The sequence below is a fragment of the Equus quagga genome, chromosome 1, assembly GCF_021613505.1.
Source record: "Equus quagga isolate Etosha38 chromosome 1, UCLA_HA_Equagga_1.0, whole genome shotgun sequence".
Lineage (NCBI taxonomy): Eukaryota > Metazoa > Chordata > Mammalia > Perissodactyla > Equidae > Equus > Equus quagga.
The window spans coordinates 5,977,085-5,997,142 of record NC_060267.1 but is presented as its reverse complement, the minus strand read 5'-3'; the positions used below and the strand labels follow the sequence as shown (position 1 = coordinate 5,997,142).

The following is a 20,058-nucleotide window of genomic DNA, read 5'->3' as shown; positions in this document are numbered from 1 at the left end:
CTCGAAACTAGCAGTTTTTGAAAATAGTTGTACTGACAGACACTCCCATCAGCAGTGTATCAGCCTCGAGTTGTGTGTGTTCATCCACACTTCTTTTAACCAAATGTCATAATCTCCACTAATATAGTCCGCGTGTAACGGTATGTCATTGTGATTTTAATTTACATTTCTCTGATGACTGATGAAGATAGTCTTTTAAAATACAGTGTATTAATAGAAAATTTGGGGTAAAGTAAGGCCGACAGATCAGGATATGATTGCCATCGAAAAGATACTTTGTTAGTCACGATTCCGAAGAGAAAGGGACATGCCACACCTGGGGGGGGCCACCCTGGGAAGCACCAGGGTCGGTCAGGAGCAGAGGGAGAGGGGGTAACTGGGCAGGAGCCCGTATTGTGGGTTCTGCAGGGAGGACCAGGAGAGGCTGGGTAAGCAGGTCTAGGATGGGCTAGTTTGACTTCTTTCAGCAGGCTCAGGGGCACAGGGGCCATCTCTAGTTATCTGGCACCTGGCCCCGTGATCAGGGCAGATGGATAGCGGCCCATAGTGTGAGAGCCTGATAGTGCGGGCCCTGCATTGACTGGTTTGTATTTGAAAAGCAGGCAAGTTGTTTGCCATCTCTAGGACTTGGCTAACCCCAGGAGGGGCAGTCCCTCTGGGGTCATCAAGACCCCAGATGTCAGAATACAGAAAATAAAAAACATTGATACAGCTGTACTCATTTGTAATACAGGTATTACAGATATTTGATACAGGTTAATACAGATATACTCATTTTTCTATGTTTAGGTTTCTTATTTTGTGAAATTCCTAACAGGTCTTCTGCCCATTTTACTGCTAGATTCTCTGGACTTTTTTTGTTTGGTTTAGTTTGGTTTGGTTTGACTTTGGTGTTTTTCTTATTTACGAGAATTCTTTGTGGGTCTGGATCAGGTCTTTTATTGGGTAGACATTTTGTAAACATCTTTTCCTGCTCTGTAGCTTCTCTTTCATGTGCTTATTGTGTCTTTTGCTAAACAGAGGATCTTAATTTTTTTTTTAAGATTTTATTTTTCTTTTATCTCCCCAAAGCTCCCCGGTACATAGTTGTATATTTTTTTAGTTGTGGGTCCTTCTAGTTGTGGCATGTGGGACGCTGCCTCAACATGGCCTGATGAGTGGCGCCATGTCTGCACCCAGGATCCGAACCGGTGAAACCATGGGCCGCTGAAGCAGAGTGTGTGAACCTAACCACTCGGCCATGGGGCCAGCCCCCGAGGATCTTAATTTTTAAGTAATTGAATTTACTAATCTTTTCCTTCATGATTATTTTACTTTGTGTCTCCTTTAAGAAATCCGCTGTGCCCTCAGGGAATGAAGATGATTCTCCCTTGTTCTCTCTTAAGTCCTTTAAGGTTTTGTTTTTCACACATAGGTCTTTATTCTAGCAGGAATTTATTTGGAGATATGGTGTGAGGTAGGGGTCCGTTCCTTTTTTCTCCGTATGGATACACCATTGCCCCAACTGTCCTAGCCTTGATTGTGCTTTCTCCGCTGCTCCACACCTGTGTTATAAATCGAGTGTGTCTACTCATGTGTCTGTTTCTGGGCTCTGTTCTCTTCCATTGGTCTCCTTGTCTGTTCCTACATCACCATCTTAATTTTGTTACCTTTTAATAAATGTTAATATTTGGCAAATTAAGACTCCTGACTTTGTTCCTCTTAACAGTTCCTGGCCCTTTGCAATTTCACTTAAATTTTAGACTCAGTTTTTAAGTTCTTAAAACAAACGAAAAAAAACCTGAAAACCTGTTGGGGTTTCGAATGCAGTTGCTCTGATTCTACCTGTATTAATGTGGAGAGGATTGATATTTTATAATATTCAGTCTTCCAATTCACAAACATATTTCTAGTTACTCAATGTCTCCCAATAAACTTTTATGCTTTTCTCCGTAGAGATCATTTTTTCTTTTTCTAACTTCTTAAGTTTAATGCTTAACATCCCTTTTCAACACTTTTTCAATATGAACATATAAAGCTGTCACTTTTCTCTTAGTACCTCTTTCGCTGTATGCATGACCCTTTAATTCTCCCTCCAGCTGTGACTAATCGGCTTTAAACCCATCCGTTGAATTTTTATGTTTAATTTTTTTTCTACAAGTTCTGTTTACTTCACTTTCGTGTGTGCTGCTTGGTCGTTTTTTATAGTCTTCTGCTCTTCCTCATAATATTAATCCTTTCATTGTTTTGGATTATATGTCTGATAATTCTAATATCTGAAGTCTTCCTGGATTTTTATTGGCTCCTGCTCATTGAGTCTTATTTTCCAGTGTGTTTTGTAGTTTCTTTACTTATTTCTTGGAACTTGGTGGAATTCCTTTAGGCTCAGTTGAAGGTAGGTTCCTTCAGAGAGGGTTTTCATTTATTTCCACCTGGGGCACAATCAGGTTGGGACTACATTGGATTTTTAGCTTGAGATTTTCCAGGCCACCAAGGTAGTGTGAACTGAAAATGCAAACCTCCCTGAGGAGTGGAATGTGGTTGGGATTCTTAGAGATGATCTGTTCCAAGGTTTCAGAGAGATTATTTCCTCAAGTCCAGGGGTTGGAAGGGTTAGGAGGTAGGGGGTGGTTACAATCTATGGAGAAGTGTGGAGGGCTAGAAGGGAGGAAGATTTCTAGAACTAGAAGTTCACTGTGACACTGAGAGTGTGATCCGTTGTGGGCGCTTAGATTCTCCACGCGGGGCAGGCCCTGGACTTAGTCTTTTGTGCAAAATGAAAGCTTAAGTTAACCAGGCAGGGAAATGCCCTCAAGGCAAACTCTGACTCGCATTTTCTAGTGTTCTGTTTACCTCGCCTGGGTTTCCACTTTTCTTTGAGTTTTTGGTCTTTGGCATTCATTACTGTCACGGTAGCTTATTAATGCAGTTACAAAGATTTGTTTTTAATCCACCATTTTCAGTTGATTTCAGCAGGAGGGTAATTAGGGTGTCTAGTGTCCACCCTCTGCTGAAAAAAGAAAGTTTGTGCTTTTAAACATAAGACGGATTGGCATTTTTAGAACATAAGAAGACATTCTTTGAAGCGAGAGCTGTGTTGTTGCTTTTCAAAGTCTCAGAGCCCCACCTCCACCACCATGTTCCTTTGTCTTGAGTTTCTTTGTTTCTCTATATGGTTCATTCCTTCTTCACTGCTGACTTCTCTAAGTATTTCCTTGCTTTCCCCAGTGGCAGGAAAAGCCAAGACAAAGCTCCAGCCGTCTCTCTTCCCAAACATCAGGCTCACCACCATGCCGTCTGTCAGTTGTTCTTACCCCTTGACTACAAAAGAGAAGCTTTGCCGAGGGCTCTGTGTTTTAGATAACATTTTGATCATGTTCACCTGATTTTGCTGGAAGGAAAAGCATTGCTTCTAAAGGACAGATACCCTTGCCCACAGCCAGCCTCTGAAGTCCTGCAACTGAATGAACTAGCGCATTGATTGTCTTTTTGATTGCCCGGGTATTATATTTTCTTTTCTCTGTTATGGCATCACTAGAGAAAATAGCTTTTGTTTCCAAAGGAGAAGCTGTCACAGAACAAAACCATCATCTGCAAGGGCAGTTGGTAACAGATCTAGGAGGAAAGTGTCAGGGACAGCAAGGTCCCAAAGAGAAAGTGTGATGTACTAATGTTTTATATAAAACAACAAGAAATGGAAATATAAGACTTGACAGCCCCAGGCAGTCAGAAAATCAGTTCTACTGAATTTTCTTTCCCTTTGCACAAAATTATAATAGCCATGCAGGAAAACGAAGTTATCATGTTATACTCTTATTCTTGTTCTTGATAGCAGCTGCATTCCACAGGGTCTCTGCAGGGCCTTAAACCATGCGACTCTCTCTGAAAGGGGGCTGATGCTCTTCCCACCCTGGGATCGATGTGCTCTGCCGTGACTAGACTCAGATGTGTATAAATAGCTTATTGATTGACATTTGACTGTCAAGTGACTCTCGTGGGAGCAGAAAGAGTCAAAGTAATGAAATCGCTTAGAATTACTAGTTGATGTAGTAGGCTTACCAATAAAATGTACTTCTGGTTCATCTGGTCGTTCTTTCGTAGCCTCTCCACATTTAAATTAAATAAGCAGAGTCTGATAATCCTGTTGCTAGTTGTTTCAAAAATAAAAAGAAGAGATAATCATAGAGGTCATGATTAATGAAATTATGATAAAATATGCCTATACCTGTTAAATAGTCTTAAACAGCCCTTGACCAGCATTGACAGTGTATGATGGGATGGCATTAAAGAGCATTCAGGGTTCTCTCTTCATTTCCTTTTGACCAGTACAGAGATGTACACTGTGTTATGGGCTTGTATCTTTCCATTTCCTCTAGTAAAATGAAATTTAAACACGTGGGCGTATATTCACATAGATATTTGCAAATTACATGTCATGAAGTTCTTTTTAATAAATGTCATGTCTTCATTCCTCCACAGATATATTTGTGTCCCCTACTTCACTGACATATTTATTTCTGTCCCCCAAGGAGAACTGGGGTAAAAAAATTATCATCTGTCGTCACAGATCAACCAGAATTTATTCTTTATCCGCAAGTTTAGAACAAACTATAAAGTCAATCCCTTTGACTATAAAGTTATATTCCCTCCTCTATGAAGCAGACTTGTAGATACTTAGTAAAGCTGCTATTTATATTGCTTTAATGAAGAAAATGTAATTTTAGGGAGGAATACTAGAATGTTAACATATGATCTAAAAGCTAAATTGTTAAAGGACTTAAGCTGTTGTTTTAAAATTATTTTTACAGCTACTCTGCTGAGCCGTGTACTACATGCACATTATAGTGTTGTGCTTCTGCAATATGAAATATTATTCACCTTAAACATTATCCACTAGCAAAAAGAGGGGGCATTTTCTTTGTCTTTATTTTAAATGTATAGCTGAAATTCACCCAGGCCCTTTATATAAGGTAAAACCTAGGCTTTTTCACTGTGTTTGTTGATTCTTATGCCTTTGCCTTACATGTCCCAGAGAATGTTTGAATTTATCAAGTGAGAAAGAAGTCTAGCTGGCTATCTGAGGACTTCTTATGCAGTTTATTCAATATAAGTATGACAGATATTGAAGATACTGCAATAAACTTTGGAAAAAATAAACTCTCTTAAAGGGGAAGGTTTGTTACCAAGGGAAATAGAAGACAGTTTGCTGAGAAAATATTTGACAGGCAGGTTTTAATCTGTTATGTATGTGCGCATATTCTAGAGTATTTGGAAACTAATGCAAGCTCAGTTTTTAGCAAATGAGGCATCGTTCATGGCGTAGGTCTATTTCTGTAAGCATAACCCAGTTGTCCTGGCTCTTTGTAATTCTGTTTATTGTTGATTAAATGTTTACTCACCTACTGTTGGTAGCAGGGGTGAGGATGGAGTGATGGTGAGAGAGGGCAGGAAAGATCATAAGGCCCCAAACTGAGGAGCTTTTTGCAATAAACTGAATCACAGAAAGTACCTGTTGTAGTTGTTTTATTTAGTTTGTCCTCTTATTTGCCTTCAATAAATGTGGTCAGAATTGGATCAAGCCAAAATTCCAATTCTAGTCCCAGAATTCAATATCTTTTTTTTTTAACTTTGTATTTTGAGATCATTGTAGATACTTATTCAATTGTAAGAAATAATACAGAGAGATCCCACAGGCCCTTCTCCCAGTTTCCCCAATGGTAATATCTTACATGACTGTGCTGTTATCACAGCCAGAAAACTGACATTAGACAATCCGTCCACCATGTTCACACTTCACCAGTTTTTACATGCACTCATTCATGTGTTTACTTAGTTCCTTCCAGTTTTACCACATGTACAGATTTGTGTGACCACAACTATAGTCAAGATAAAGGACAGTTCCATCACAAGGATCCCTCGTGCCACCCTTTTATAGCCTTCCATCGCCTCCCCCACCCCCACCTCTCACAACCACTAGTCTATTCTCCATATCTATTATGATGTCATTTCAAGCAAGCTATATAAATGGAATGATATAGTATGTAACCTTTTGAGATTGGCTTTTTTCATTGACCACGCTCCCTTGAATATCTTTTGACCTCCAGAAAATATAATTTTTGCCTCTAGTCTTTTAAATTGGGTACAGGGCATGCTAAGTTATGCTTGTTTCATGGGTAATATCCAAAATTTGTCACTGATACTAGAGAAAACAAAGTTATTTTGCCTGTTGGTGGTAGTTTGAAGATGTGATAGTGCCAAAAAAAGTACATGAGGAATTAAATGTATTCAAATAATATTTTATGTGGCAATTTTTGTAAACTTGATTTTTTTTTTTAAATCAACAAGTAAAGCATAAACTTCCTAGTGTTCTGGGATACTGATTTTCCCATGTTGGAAATGGTATTAACATGTTGCAAGGGGACTCCATCAATGTCAAAATGATATGGGAGCAATTGTGGAGGATCTTACAACCCAAGGAGAGATTCTGTATATCATATTGCAAAGTTTAAAGTATTTTGTATTAAACTGTCATTATATCTCTAGTAAGAGGCTGTGGAAATTAAGATCTAACATTCAATTTTTCTTTGCCTGAAAAACTGGTGACAGCAAGAGAATGTTTTCCTGTAACTCATTTAACAGCCTCATTTTCTCCTGCTTTGTTGATTTGTTTATTACCGTGTTCTGTCTGGATATTAAAACGGCCTTGTTTATTTCTAAGGCCTCATCTAGACCTTTCAGATAGTGTATGATGCCTTCCTAACAACCTTGTCCCTCACTGTTTTCTGGTGCGTTCTTTGTAGAATGTGAGCCAATAGAAGCCATCGCCAAGTTCGACTACGTGGGGCGATCCGCCAGAGAGCTGTCCTTCAAGAAGGGCGCCTCGCTGCTGCTCTATCACCGCGCGTCCGAGGACTGGTGGGAGGGAAGGCACAACGGCATCGACGGGCTCGTGCCCCACCAGTACATCGTGGTGCAGGATATGTGAGTAGTCCCAGCTCCCATCGCCAGGGTGCTCCCGAGGGAGGACTCCAGCCATGGTTCTTAAACTGACCTTGGTCTTGGGAGAAGAGAGCAGAAGGGATTCCAGAGCCAAAACGTCTCAGCTGAGCACAGTCTTTACCGTGCTCCTGGGTCTTCGCTCACAGTGCTCGGGGGCCAGCGGGTCTTCATCTCTCAAACTCTATGAGGGGGTTCAGGGCAAGGACGAGTGAGGGACGCCTTTGGAAGCGTTCAGGTCCTTAGAAAAATCCCCTGTGCAAAGAAGAGCTTGAAGAGCTGAAGTGACATTGCTAATTCCAAAACCTGTGGGGCTCTTCTCTGAGCATCTGACTACTGTTTCAATTCCAGGTTCCCAAAGAAGACACTGGCCTAAAGTCTAAAAAGAGTCATCTCCAGGCTGCTTTTCTTCTTTTTAATTTTGCTGATGAGGGCCAGTGGCATAGTGGTTAAGTTCGCACGTTCCGCCTCCACAACCCAGGGTTCCTGGCCAGGATCCTGGACCCGACCTATACACCACTCATCAAACCATGGTGTGGTGGCGTCCCACATACAAAGTAGAGGAAGACTGGCACAGATGTTAGCTCAGGGCCAGTCTTCCTCACTAAAAATAATAAAAATAAATAATAATAATTTTGCTGATGTGAAAGCTCTAATTTCAAAAAGAGATGTGAATTTGGTCATAATATCTTAAGTGAAAGAATCAGGTTACAAAATAATATGTACAGTGTAATCCCTGTTTTGTGAATACAGGCATTCACAATGCAGCACCAATTTAAGAGCATCTTTTCAAGGAAGAGAAATATACCACATAAAATGTATACAATGATTAAATGATTCAGCCTAACTTTAGAAATGTTAAAAATGTGTCTCTCAGAATCCAAGGAATATTATATGTGTGTATACACAGACACGCAGTCACCTATGTCTAAGGTATGATGTAACATATAAGTTTCTATAGTGTAAACACCATACACATGGATGCATATATCGTAGGTATGAATCCTTGGCATAGAAAAAAGTGTAGAAGGATATTTTCTAACATTCCAGCAGTAGTTGTCTCTAGATGTTATGTCACAGTAGGGGTGATTGTTACTTCCCTCTTTTCAATATATCTGAATTTTCCAATATACCTGAAATGAAACTGTGTTATTTTTATTATGAAAAGGAAAAGGTCATGTTAATAAGAGAAAGACTTACATACGTAAATGCCTTCACTTATTTTTTTGTCCCCATTCATCTAGCAAAAGACCCTGACTCTTGATTGTCACTGTTTCAGGGATGACACATTTTCAGACACTCTGAGCCAAAAAGCCGACAGCGAGGCCAGCAGTGGGCCAGTCACTGAGGACAAGTCTTCATCCAAGGACATGAACTCCCCCACGGACCGGCATCCCGATGGCTATTTGGCCAGGTAGGTGGAGTCTGGTCGTCAGGCTCCTGAACCTCCCCTCTCCCAGGAGCTCTGAGGAGCCGCAGTCCTGAGGATCACCCAGTGTGATACGCTCTCCTGTTTGCTCTCTCTCTCTCTCTGTATGTTTAGACAAAGAAAAAGAGGAGAGCCGCCCCCTCCAGTGAGGCGTCCTGGCAGGACCAGTGATGGCCATTGCCCCCTCCACCCCCCGAATGCTCTTTCCAACTCCTCAGTTGACCTGGGGTCCCCAAACCTGGCCAGTCACCCCCGGGGCCTGCTGCAGAACCGTGGCCTCAACAATGACAGTCCTGAGAGGAGGCGCCGGCCGGGCCACGGCAGCCTGACCAACATCAGCCGGCACGACTCCCTTAAGAAGATCGACAGCCCTCCCATTAGAAGGTCCACGTCATCAGGGCAATACACAGGCTTCAATGACCACAAGCCCCTGGACCCCGAGACAATCGCTCAGGTAGGATCCCTTTGATGGACTAGTACTTGCTGGGTAGTTGGGGTGTGATGAAGGAGCTGAGCAGGATTGACTTTTTTGTACCCAGTTTTTTGTATAGAACCAACTAAAGAAAACAGAAAGGGAATCAGCCCATTCTTTAATTTAAAGCCCGACTATGGGTCTCTTTTGAAGAACCTTTTGTTACTGGAGGGACCCAAGTGTATTAGGTTCATATTGATTAAACAGAGACATGGCAGAAATGAAGGACCCCAGGGCATTCAAACACGTCATTGCTAAATAGCCAGGAAAATTCTGAAAAAGAAGAAGAATGAGGACAGACTAGCCCTACCAGATCCTAAATGCATGCTAAAGATAGTGAAACAGACAAACTGATGGAACAGAGTGGAGGGCCCAGAAACAGAAACATTTTACTATATGATAAAGAGGACACTTGCAACTTAGGAAATGACGGATTAGTCAATAAATAATAGGAGAAATAATGGTTAGCTGTTTGAAGAACAGCAGGTCTGGCTCCTGCGTCACTCCTGAATGCACGTATGTCTTCACTTCCCAACAGTTACTGCAGAGAAGGGCAGTAACTTTTTAATTAATTAATTTAAATTTTTAATTTAATTTTAATTAAAAAATTAGTAATTTTTCCTAGTGATTAGAACTGACAAAGTAAAAGTAAAACAGTATTAATGGATTTTGCCATCGGCCTACCATTCTTCCCTCTAGTTCTTTTTGCAACATAGGCCATCGGAAAAGACGTGTGTAGTCAGGGACAAAGGCGGGGAATAGATTCAGGGTTTGCCATTTGAGTAGTCTGAAGCATCTTCCAGCTGCCAGTGAAGCTTAAAAACTAACTAAATAAATCAAAAAAGAGTGAAAGAGAAATGAATGAAAAACGTGGGGAGGTCCTAAAGATGGATTATTTTTAATAATAAGCGCCCAAGGAAACCCGCATTGATATGACAAATTTCCAAGCTATTTTCATTGTCCTAATGAAAAACAGTTTTGGATAGAACATTAGATTGTGTGAGGAGTTTAATGTCTTTTTTTAAAGAAATTAAACCAATTTTAAGTGCACAGTAATTTCTCAGCATAAATCAAAAAGACTTTCGACCTTTTGGTTTTCTCTATTTGGAGCGCTATGCAGGACCCTTTGAGGCCTATTTAGAGCCAGTGATATTTGACTATAGCTGAATTTAATGATTTGAGGAATCCATAACATCACTGCTTGCAGTAGGCAGGTGAAACAGGATTTAGGTTAGAGAGACAGGGAATTAGGAGTTTGGGAGTGGGAAGGCGTAATAAGGTCTGTTTAACCCTTTTGCTTCTAGAAACAGGAAATCTTTTAATTGTAAATCATAAAAACAAAAATTCAACAGATAAACCAGACTCTGCACTTTCTCTCTGGGGCAAAGACTTGTAAAAAAAAAAAAAAAACAAATCCATATGTTTAGCATCAAATGGAAACCACATATGAAAATAATCACTTGAAAAGTGATGTCACCCTCACAGAATGGCTTCCAGCTGTGTCCTTTATTTATCTTTCCATCTTGCCCCCAGATTTTCCCATGAGGACAAGTAAGCCTGCTATCATGGTGTTCATACAAAAAACATGCAAATTCTTTTGTTAAACAAATCAATGGAATCCCTGATGGAGCTTTTACAAAATCTTCAGCATCCATATGTGATCATCGTGTCTTGGAATAATCCTGTAGCAAACCTTTATTGAGCCCTTACTGTACTGTAGGCCAGGTCCCATACCAGGCTTTCTAGATGCAAAGTTACATCGATAGCCAGCCTCTGCCTGAAGATGCTTAGAATTCAGTGGGGGAATGGACATGGAAATCAGTTACCTTTGTGCACCGCCATAAAGGTGATGCCCCAAGTGAATGGAAGTCCTGGGAATGTAGAGGAAAAGCATTTCAACCAGACCACAGCAGTGTTGCTCCACCTACCCTATTTCACACAGTGTTCCACCTGTGTGTGTGTGTGTGTGTGTGTGTGTGTGTGTGGTAAAAAAACATAACATCTTAACCATTTTTAAGTGTACAGTTCAGTAAGGTATATTCACATTGTTGTGAAACAGATCTCCAGAAGTTTTGCATCTTGCCAAACTGAAACTCTATACCCATTAAACAATTCCCCATTCCCTCCCCAGCCCCTGGTAACCACCATTCTACCTTCCGCTTCTATGAGTGTGACTACCTCATATAAATGGAATCATACAGCATTTGTCTTTTTGTGACTGGCTTATTTCACTTATCATAATGTCCTGAAAGTTTATCCACGTTGTAGCAGATGGCGAAATCTCTTTCCTTTTTAAGGCTGAATAATATTCCATTGTGTGTGTGTGTGTGTATACACACCACATTTTGCTTAGCCATTTGTGTATCGGAACACACTCCACCTTTTTGAAGCAGATATTTTGTAATTTCCCATTTGCCATCTGAAATAAATTGATAAATGATATAACTAATTTGAAAAAACAGATAAAATTCTAAATATAATATAAATAAAAAATGAAACAAATATTAAAGCAAATGTGTTTCAGTTAATGCTTGACTACACTAGAAGACAAAAGAAGTAGTAAAAAGCCTTCACCGACATGCAGAGTTACCATAAATACAACAATTAAAAATGCGCATTGATGGTGCCGGCCCGGTGACATGGCAGTTAAGTTCACACGTTCTGCTTCGGGGGCCAGAGGTTCACCAGTTCAGATCCCAGGTGCGGACCTACACACCACTTACCAAGCCATGCTGTGGCAGGCGTCCCACATATAAAGTAGAGGAAGATGGGCATGGATGTTAGCTCAGGGCCAGTCTTCCTCAGCCAAAGAAGGAGGATTGGCGGCAGATGTTAGCTCAGGGCTAATCTTCCTCAAAAAAAAAATGCACATTGATATCAAAGTGTATTAAGTTCATTGGTCTTAATTCAGATTCCATGAAGGGTGTTTCCATCAGTAAGGTGATTTTTCTAAAACAGTGGACCACTTTTGGTCATACAGTTCTAATCAAAACAAAGTATAATTTACATCTTAGCTGCATTCCTAGAAAACCTTAACACCGTGAAAAAAATACTTTATGTTTATATACAAAAAAGAGTTAGGTTTTATCAATAACTCAATAAAAAAAATTTTTAAAATAAAAAAAAAAAGATTCCAATACTAATAGAAGAACGTCTATTCTTAGGAACAGCACACTGATAAAATGAGGTTATCTAAACAGAAAGTACACACTTGAAAAGCTAGTAAATGTGTCTACACATGGAGTCAAGGCAGGTGAACCAGATTCTGGATGAACGAAACTACCGTATATGACTTTGAAAACCAAACTGCATTTTGCACCTATCTCACGGAGAGAACTACCAGAGCAGACTTCCGTGACTCTTCACTGACAAAATCCTACTTACCAAGCAAGAACTACTGGTAAAAATGATTATCACAGAAGTACAATCAGGAAAAATATTATTAACATTAATACCATAAATTAAAATGCTTGTAGCAGCTGAATTATGTATCAAGAGTATTTATACAATCACAGCAAATAACTGAAATATCTCAAAGTATCTTGTACACCACTACTGGGCTCAGAAAACGATGGCAAAAAGCAATGAAAATATTAAATCTCATTATTGATCTACTAGCTTTGATTATTTAATATTAGTATAGTTATTTTGGGTTTCTTTTAAATTGCACAAAATAAACAGTAATTTTTCTTTTAATAACTTTTTAAGTTAGATGAAAAATTAATTAAAAATAAAAGATACAATTATAAAAAAAAAAAGAGTTAGGTTTCAGGCTCTGGTTATTATAAACAGGATTTTCACCTACATAAATGTCTGAAGGCCATTCCAAAGTTGAATGAGATGCAGGGCAATTCATCGCATGTAACTGTGCAGGACATTTGCAAGATGCCTAGTATGCACGGCCCCTGCCCACCAAATGCCAATAGCACCACCCCGTTATTGTGACATTTCAAGATACACACACACAAACACCATGTTACAAAAATGCCCTCGGTGGGGCAGCTCCACATCCATTGAGGGCCGCTGAATAGGAGCATCAGGGAGGCCTAAACTGAATTTTGAAGACCTGCTAGGAGTTAGCCAGGAGTTACTGCATGGTTAGTGCTCAAAAACTGTTGAATGAATGAAAGAAGCCTGATTTTTCAATCCGATTCACATTTATTTCTTGAGAAATTGTTGCAATATCTAAATGTAAGCTATCTTTACCATAAGCTGAAAGAGAATTCTATGTAATAAGTCAGCATGCAAGGTAGAAAGCACCAGAAGGCTACCTGGTGCCTTAGCATGGCAAATGTTGGCTCCGTGGCTCCATGAGCCATTGCATCTTGGTTTCCTGAACAGTCAGAGTCACGAGAACTGTGTGCGATGGCATCATGTTAACGCAGCCTGCGGACTAGGAAGTTGAAACATCCGTGCCTCGGCTGGCCTGTTTGCTTTGCAACGAGGTGTATGGGTTTCTATAGGTTAGAATTCATCATCATTCTACTCTGTGTCTCTCTCTGGTTGTTTTGCAACAGGATATTGAAGAGACGATGAACACTGCTTTGAATGAACTCCGGGAGCTGGAGAGGCAGAGCACAGCCAAGCATGCCCCCGACGTGGTGCTGGACACCCTAGAACAAGTGAAAAACTCTCCCACCCCGGCCACCTCCACGGAATCTCTCAGCCCTTTGCACAGCGTTGCCCTCAGGAGCTCGGAGCCTCAGATTCGCCGGAGCACGAGCTCCTCCAGTGACACAATGAGTACTTTCAAGCCCATGGTGGCGCCCCGAATGGGTGTGCAGCTGAAGCCACCCGCCCTGCGGCCAAAACCTGCTGTTCTTCCAAAAACAAACCCCACCATAGGACCTGCCCCGCCTTCCCAGGGTCCCACAGACAAGTCTTGCACAATGTAAAAACCAGCTGAGCAAGGTCATTCGGGGAGGTGATTAGAAAAAGACAATGGATTAGTGACAAAAGTCAACGATCCATAAATTTCCTTAGTTTTGTGCTTATAACTGGAGATCTTTTGGCTTTTCTATGTTCTCGAATGTAATGTCTGCGACTAGCTAAATTAACACGGGCATTTGTATTTTGTAATTTCTTTCTTTTTTTTTTAAATAACTGGACATATCTTATGTCGTTTTAAAGACAATAGAAACACTTAGACTTACTTGAAAATCCAATGCTGCACCATTTGTAATGAAGGCAACACCACTCTGCTCTCCACATTGTACAGTACTTCAGGTACAGCGTAGCCCAGGTGAGTCAGAAATGTCTGGATCCGAAGGCTCGAGAAGCTGAGTTCCAGGCCTTGGAGTGTAACCCGTGTTGGTCTGTGGCACTTGGGGTAATGACTGAAGCGCCATGACGGCATTGACTGGTAGCTGACAGTGAGCACCTCTGATGCCGTGCTGTGGGGCAGAGTCCAGCTCATGCTAAAGCCCTGCCGTTGTCACAGTGGGATATTCCAGTGATTGCCTCTTTCATAACGGTCGTTTCCCCGGGTCCAGGTTAAAGACAGCGGAAGGGGGGAACCTCTACAGTTAGTGCTTGAACCGAACCTGGGAAAGGAGAGAGAGACAGCCCTCCCGAGCTATTGATGCGACTCTGCCAGGCGCTGGAGGATTTCCAAGTGCATCTCCCGCATTCACAAGGACCAGAGCAGTCTAATTTAAAGACTTTCTGGTTCCACTGCTCCACAAATTCCTTCGGAGATCTGTTGTTTAATAAGTGACTAGAAAATCCTTCTAGCTCCCCTGAAGTCCCCGTGTTCTCCTCTGGAAATGGGGAAAGCCAGCAGCGCACGCGTCCTTGGCTCTTGTAAACATGCTACAGAGGCTGGAGGATCCCAAGTGGAACCCCCAGCCCTCCTCCGCGTGCGTCTCTTTGAGCCGGCCTAGAACCGGCTGTGGTACTGGCCGGAGGTGGGAGCATTTCCTTGTCGTTCCAGGATGCTTTCCTCCCAATTTTGCACCCTGGAACCATGATTTTTCTTTTCTCTTTTTTTCAGATGGTCTCTACATAACTCACATAGTCACTCCATTAGGGACCCTCTTTGTCTGACATCCTAGCACATAGCAGATTCTTTAGCCCACATTTATGCTATATTTTCCATCTAAAAAAGGTTGCTTTGAATTCACTTGTTTTTACTAAGGTACAAATCACCACTCTCCTACCAGCCGCAGCTTATATCATCTGTAAATCTATGAGCATTTTATCTACTCTGTCATTGAACTTACTGATGAAGAGACTTGGTGGTTGTTTTTTTGTTTTTTTAAGGAAAATTGGGTGGCCAAAACTAACCCTTTTGAACCACCAATGATTTCCTCCTAGGTTTGGTTTCAAACTGGCAGCCAATTGCATGCCACCTAAGAGTTACACAGTGTAGACTTTATCGGCCCATTGGGGAATGCGTCGTGCGGGAAAGAATGAGGATCTGTCCTAAAATCAAGATCGTTACTTTGATCTCTCCCTCCGTTTGCCAGTCTGATCATTCTAATGCAGAGATTAAATTAATGAGATATTGTTACCTTTCAGTGTCACAGTGCTGCTTGCTTGCCTGCAGTCTAATTTCATGAATGATTGAATAGTGGAATTTTTTTCCCAAGTATTTCCGGGTATGGTAAACTTCTAAACCTCTGAATTTTCAGAACCATCCTTTTTGCCTGTTTGCAAAAAGAGGCCCAGCTCAGCATCTTGTCCAACCCCTCACCATTTTGAGCTTTCGTGGTCCTGCGTCACCTTGGACACCATGGAGACCCAGCCAGGACTGAGTCTTTAAAGCTTTGAAACAATTTTCCCAAATCCCCTAGGAAATTTAAACTTTCATAAATAATCTCCTGGTTCTTTCCGGATTCCGCTTTGGTTCTAATTCTCTGCCACTAGATGGGGAAACAAAAGCAGAGAATAAAGATAGAAGTAATGGTGGGGAGGGGGGTTTAAATCGTTTAGAAATTAAAAAGATTCTTAAAAACCGTTTTCCATCTTTGATGGAAAAGTAAAGTCTTAACAGAGGGCATCGAAAGGACAGAGTTGCTTTGAATTTATTTATTAATTTTGGGGGTCTTTTACAAGCTTTAGCTTTTCGGATCTTCCTCCCGCAAGCTCATTTCTTCAGCCAGCTCCCTGGTCATCCTCCCCACTGTCTCCTCTCTTTGGTGTTTACACCCATGGTGGAGTGAGGCTTGCCTTTCCACCACCAAATCAGGGCTCTGCTGCCTTGGACGCAGAGGACATGCTGCTCTGGAGCCTCAGAGACCGTGCCTTCCTCCAGGAAACAGCTCCTCACACGCCATCGCTCCCTCACTTTACCTGGCTCTGTCTTTTCTCCCTGATCCGCTGTTGTCACCCTGAGGCTGTTTTGTGTGTGTGTGCAATTCCCAGGGAAGGACGTGACCTCAGAGTGAGTAAGCACTCAATAAGGACTCACCTCTCCTTAATTTGTTAAATCTGCAGCTTCCAGGGATAAGACAAAGTGGCCACTTCACAAAGGATCCAAAATAACACCCAGTGAGCTCCTTAAAAGCTTCAGCAGCTGAAGGGGTCCCCTGGTGCGTGGCCTTCTCTATAGCCACAGCTGTAACACACAGTGGGGAGGTGGAAAGGCACAAGGCATAGGGAGAGAAAGAAAATGTGTCCTTGACATGTTATGCCCCAGTTTCAAGGATCTTCTTAGTCCTCGTGCAGTGTGGGAAGGGGGTCATTTTGATGATGGATAAATGATGGTTCTACAAAAATTACCTGACTCCGCGTACACAAGAGTATGTATTCACAGTTGATGGATCTCTGTTCAGGTCTCATCCACAGAGCTCACTGAGTCAGACTGACCAGATTGGTTCCTTGGTTTGGGTCGGGGGTGTTGGGAGTGAATTGTTCTATAGAGCGAAAGGTACTTAATGCAGATTTTCTGATGAGTGTTCTGTAAATTATTTCAACCTGCTGAATGGAACTTCGTGGAGCTCCATGTTCAAGTTCAGTGTCAACATCATTATTCGGCAGTTTTGCACATTTTCACACAATGTGATCTGACTTTGGTGCCCCTTGAGCCGTCCATAGAGTAACCTGCAGCAGGGTCCCAGTGAATCGACCGCAGTGAAGGTGGACTGTGACCGACGGATGTCGAGCACCAGCGCTCAGACTGGATCAGCTCAGAGTTTTCTGTCTTCGTGCTTTTGCCATTCCCAAAAATGGCTTTATAATTTAATTAAGGAAAAGAAAAAAGAGTGGGTAGTGGTCTCCTTAGCATTTGCGAATGACTGAGGAAACTTCCTTCTGATCATTACAGCCTCTGAAATCCAAAGTTAAAGAGCATATTGGTCTGCTGAGGGGTTTGGAGGACTTCAGATTTGAGATGACCCTCATGTACTCCTGACCACAGCAGTGAGAGGCCGTGAATGCGGGAAATGCACTTAGGTCTGAGCCTTGCTCTGAGCTCCCCACCCTAGAGGCGCTGAGCCGGTGCAGGTTCTCTCCGTGTGTAAATGGAGCTCCCTACTGCAGCCTGGCCCAGCTCCTGAGCTGAGAACCCTACCTCCAGCCCGGCCGGGGTGTCAGGTGTGGTCCGGGGTGTCTGGCACAGCTTCCCTCTGATCAGCAAAACAAACTGGAAATCGAGCTTTCACTTACCCTGGCATACTTTGTTTAAAAAAAAAAGTCTACATGGTATAATCGAGATGGGTACCTGTATCTTTAAATTATGTAGGGAATTTTGTATGTTTAAATAATTGTACTGGGTTCCGTAATGCTTATCTTAGAAGCTGTTTAGTAAAAGAAAATATATAAACCATGCATTTGTGAATGCCCCCGCAGAGCATTCATCCAAGTTCAGTGTGTAGTGAGATGGTTATTATAGATGTTTAAAATATAGTAAGTGGCTGTGTAACAGGAGAGACTGCTATTTACCTATGGACGTAAGAGTAACTCCTGCCCAGTAATTAAATCAATATCGTCCTTTTCTGTTGGTTTGAACACTTGCAGTACTGGTAGCTTCCTGCTTGTGACTGTTACCTAATTGTGTCAATGTACATCTGTAGTATGTACATGTGAAAGTGCCTTCTACTTTAGACGAGTTTTAGCCTTGCTGTTTACTGTTGCCCACCCGCCCCCCCCCCCCCCCCCTCCCCCTCCCCCCCCCCCCCCCCCCCGCCTCCCACTGCCCACCTGAGTGTTTTGAAGCTTCCTCCTCTCCCCCAGCTGCTTCTCCATCCCCACCTTCCTGTGCCTCGGTGCTCAGTATTGTCTGTCTTGCATCCTTGTCAGTCATCAGACTGTCTCCTCGTCCTTGTCGCCTGACTGTGCCTTGCCCGCCCCCGCAGTAGCTCTCCGGTGTCCCCCTCCCGTCTTCTCCCCCTTCACGTGCTGCTGACGGCCAGCGCCGCCTGTGCTCTGTCCTGCCTCTCACCGTTACATTCCCTGTCTCCTCAGTGGAATTGAAGGGGGATGCTGTTACAGATGGGGAAGAGAAAACAATGTTTTGTTAATCTGTTGTGACAATGCACTTTTATGTATAGTACTGTACATTTTGGCATGTACCATTCCAGGCTTCAGTGCGCAGTCAGGCCTGTTCTTCATGGTGTATCTTTATAATAAATAAGATAGTTCTGGCCGCCTTTGTCTGCTTCCGATTTGGTGTGATTTTCCCTGGTATTTTCAATTCCTTTCTTTTCTAATCACTGTTTTCCCCCCAGAGGGCTGAGCTGCCTTATTAATGGGACACTACCTTTTTTAAAAAAATGTTTTTATCTCACTTTCATTTTAGTTTGTGAATTTGAAAAAGAGGCCTCACGCACAGGACCATGGCCGTGAAGCCAGGGTTTTTTGTTTTGTTTTGTTTTTTAAAGACTGGCACCTGAGCTAACAACTGTGGCCAATCTTTTTTTTTTTCCTGCTTTATCTCCCCAAATCCCCCCTGGTACATAGTTGTATATCTTAGTTGCAGGTCCTTCTAGTTGTGGCATATGGGACGCCGCCTCAACGTGGCCTGAGAGGTGCCATGTCTGCACCCAGGATCCGAACCAGCGAAACCCTGGGCTGCCTCAGTGGAGCACGCGAACTTAACCACTCGGCCACGGGGCCAGCCCCAAGCCAGGGTTTTTCAGAGGCATCGTTTGGAGACCCCTGTGTCTTAAGGGGAAGGCACTAGGGGTGTGTTCACTGAGAGGCTGCGTCCTGCACTGTCCTAAACACACCGATTGCAGTCGTCTCCCTAAGAAGGACTCTGCATTGTAAACCTTGTCAAGCTGATCTTTGGTTTCATTCGAATAAATTGAAATGCAAGCCATAGGTATAGCTCATGTTTAGAATTCCCCCGTGTATTGATATTTTTTCTTCAAACTTAAAAAAAGCTAACTCTTGAGGACTAGCAATACATAATAAAAAGTTTTGTAAAATGGTATTAGCAGCATGCCAGATTGAATATTGAAAAGAGATATGGAACAAAAAAAATGACATAAATCAAGGGAAAAAACTTTATGGAAGTGTAAAATACAGAAAGTGCACAAACCATTAGCGTAAGAGTTTTTACCAAGTAACACGCCAGTGCATCCGCCACCCGGATGCAGAAGCAGCACACCGTCAGCATCCTGGAAGCCAGGCTTGTGTCTCTCCAGAGTTCATCAATAGCCTATGAATAACACCACAGTTTGGTGGTGCCTGTTGTCCAACCTTCTGTAAATGGACTCACAGTATGTAGATTTGGTGTCTGGCTTCTTTTGTTGAAATTTGTGTTTGTGAAAGTTGTCCGTGTTGTTATGTATAACAGTAGGTTTTTTTCCCTTTTCACTGCTGTATAGAAATCTATTACATGAATATGCTGGGTGTTATATTAGTGTTTCTTGATTAAATGTTGGGTATTGTATGCAGAAATCTTTACACATGGACAAGTGAATGAAAAAAAAACTCCACCAATTAAAGGAACTGTTTTCCCCAAATGTGATGGAATGACTGTGAACTAAGCCATTAGCTGGAAGGCCCACCCAAACGCAGGCAGGACCACTTTAGGCCCAGAGAGTTGAATTTAGGGGCTGCCCTGCCAGGAACACATGCCCAAGACTACAGGATTGTTCCAGAAAAACCCACTGTCCTGCATCTCCCTCCCCACTGCCCTCCAATCCAAGAGCCTCAGTCTGCCACACCCTCTCCCTGTGCACCTGTGTCCCTCACTCCCAAATTAGAATCCCACGTGGGTGCGTCTCTTGTCAGC

The 20,058-nt window shown here is 42.3% G+C and overlaps 1 protein-coding gene across 7 annotated transcripts in view; it reads left to right on the top strand.

Moving 5' to 3' along the window:
- The window catches only part of SRGAP1 (SLIT-ROBO Rho GTPase activating protein 1), a 258,542-nt gene extending 239,808 nt beyond the window's left edge, over positions 1-18,734 (top strand). For all 7 annotated transcript variants that reach the window (XM_046684107.1, XM_046684121.1, XM_046684127.1 and 4 more), the window contains 4 exons: positions 6,780-6,960; positions 8,255-8,389; positions 8,519-8,858; positions 13,394-18,734. In XM_046684107.1, the coding sequence (XP_046540063.1) occupies positions 6,780-6,960; positions 8,255-8,389; positions 8,519-8,858; positions 13,394-13,771 (1,034 nt within the window). In that variant the 3' untranslated portion in view covers positions 13,772-18,734. The remainder of the gene's footprint in view (positions 1-6,779; positions 6,961-8,254; positions 8,390-8,518; positions 8,859-13,393) is intronic.
- Positions 18,735-20,058: the final 1,324 nt, after the last annotated feature.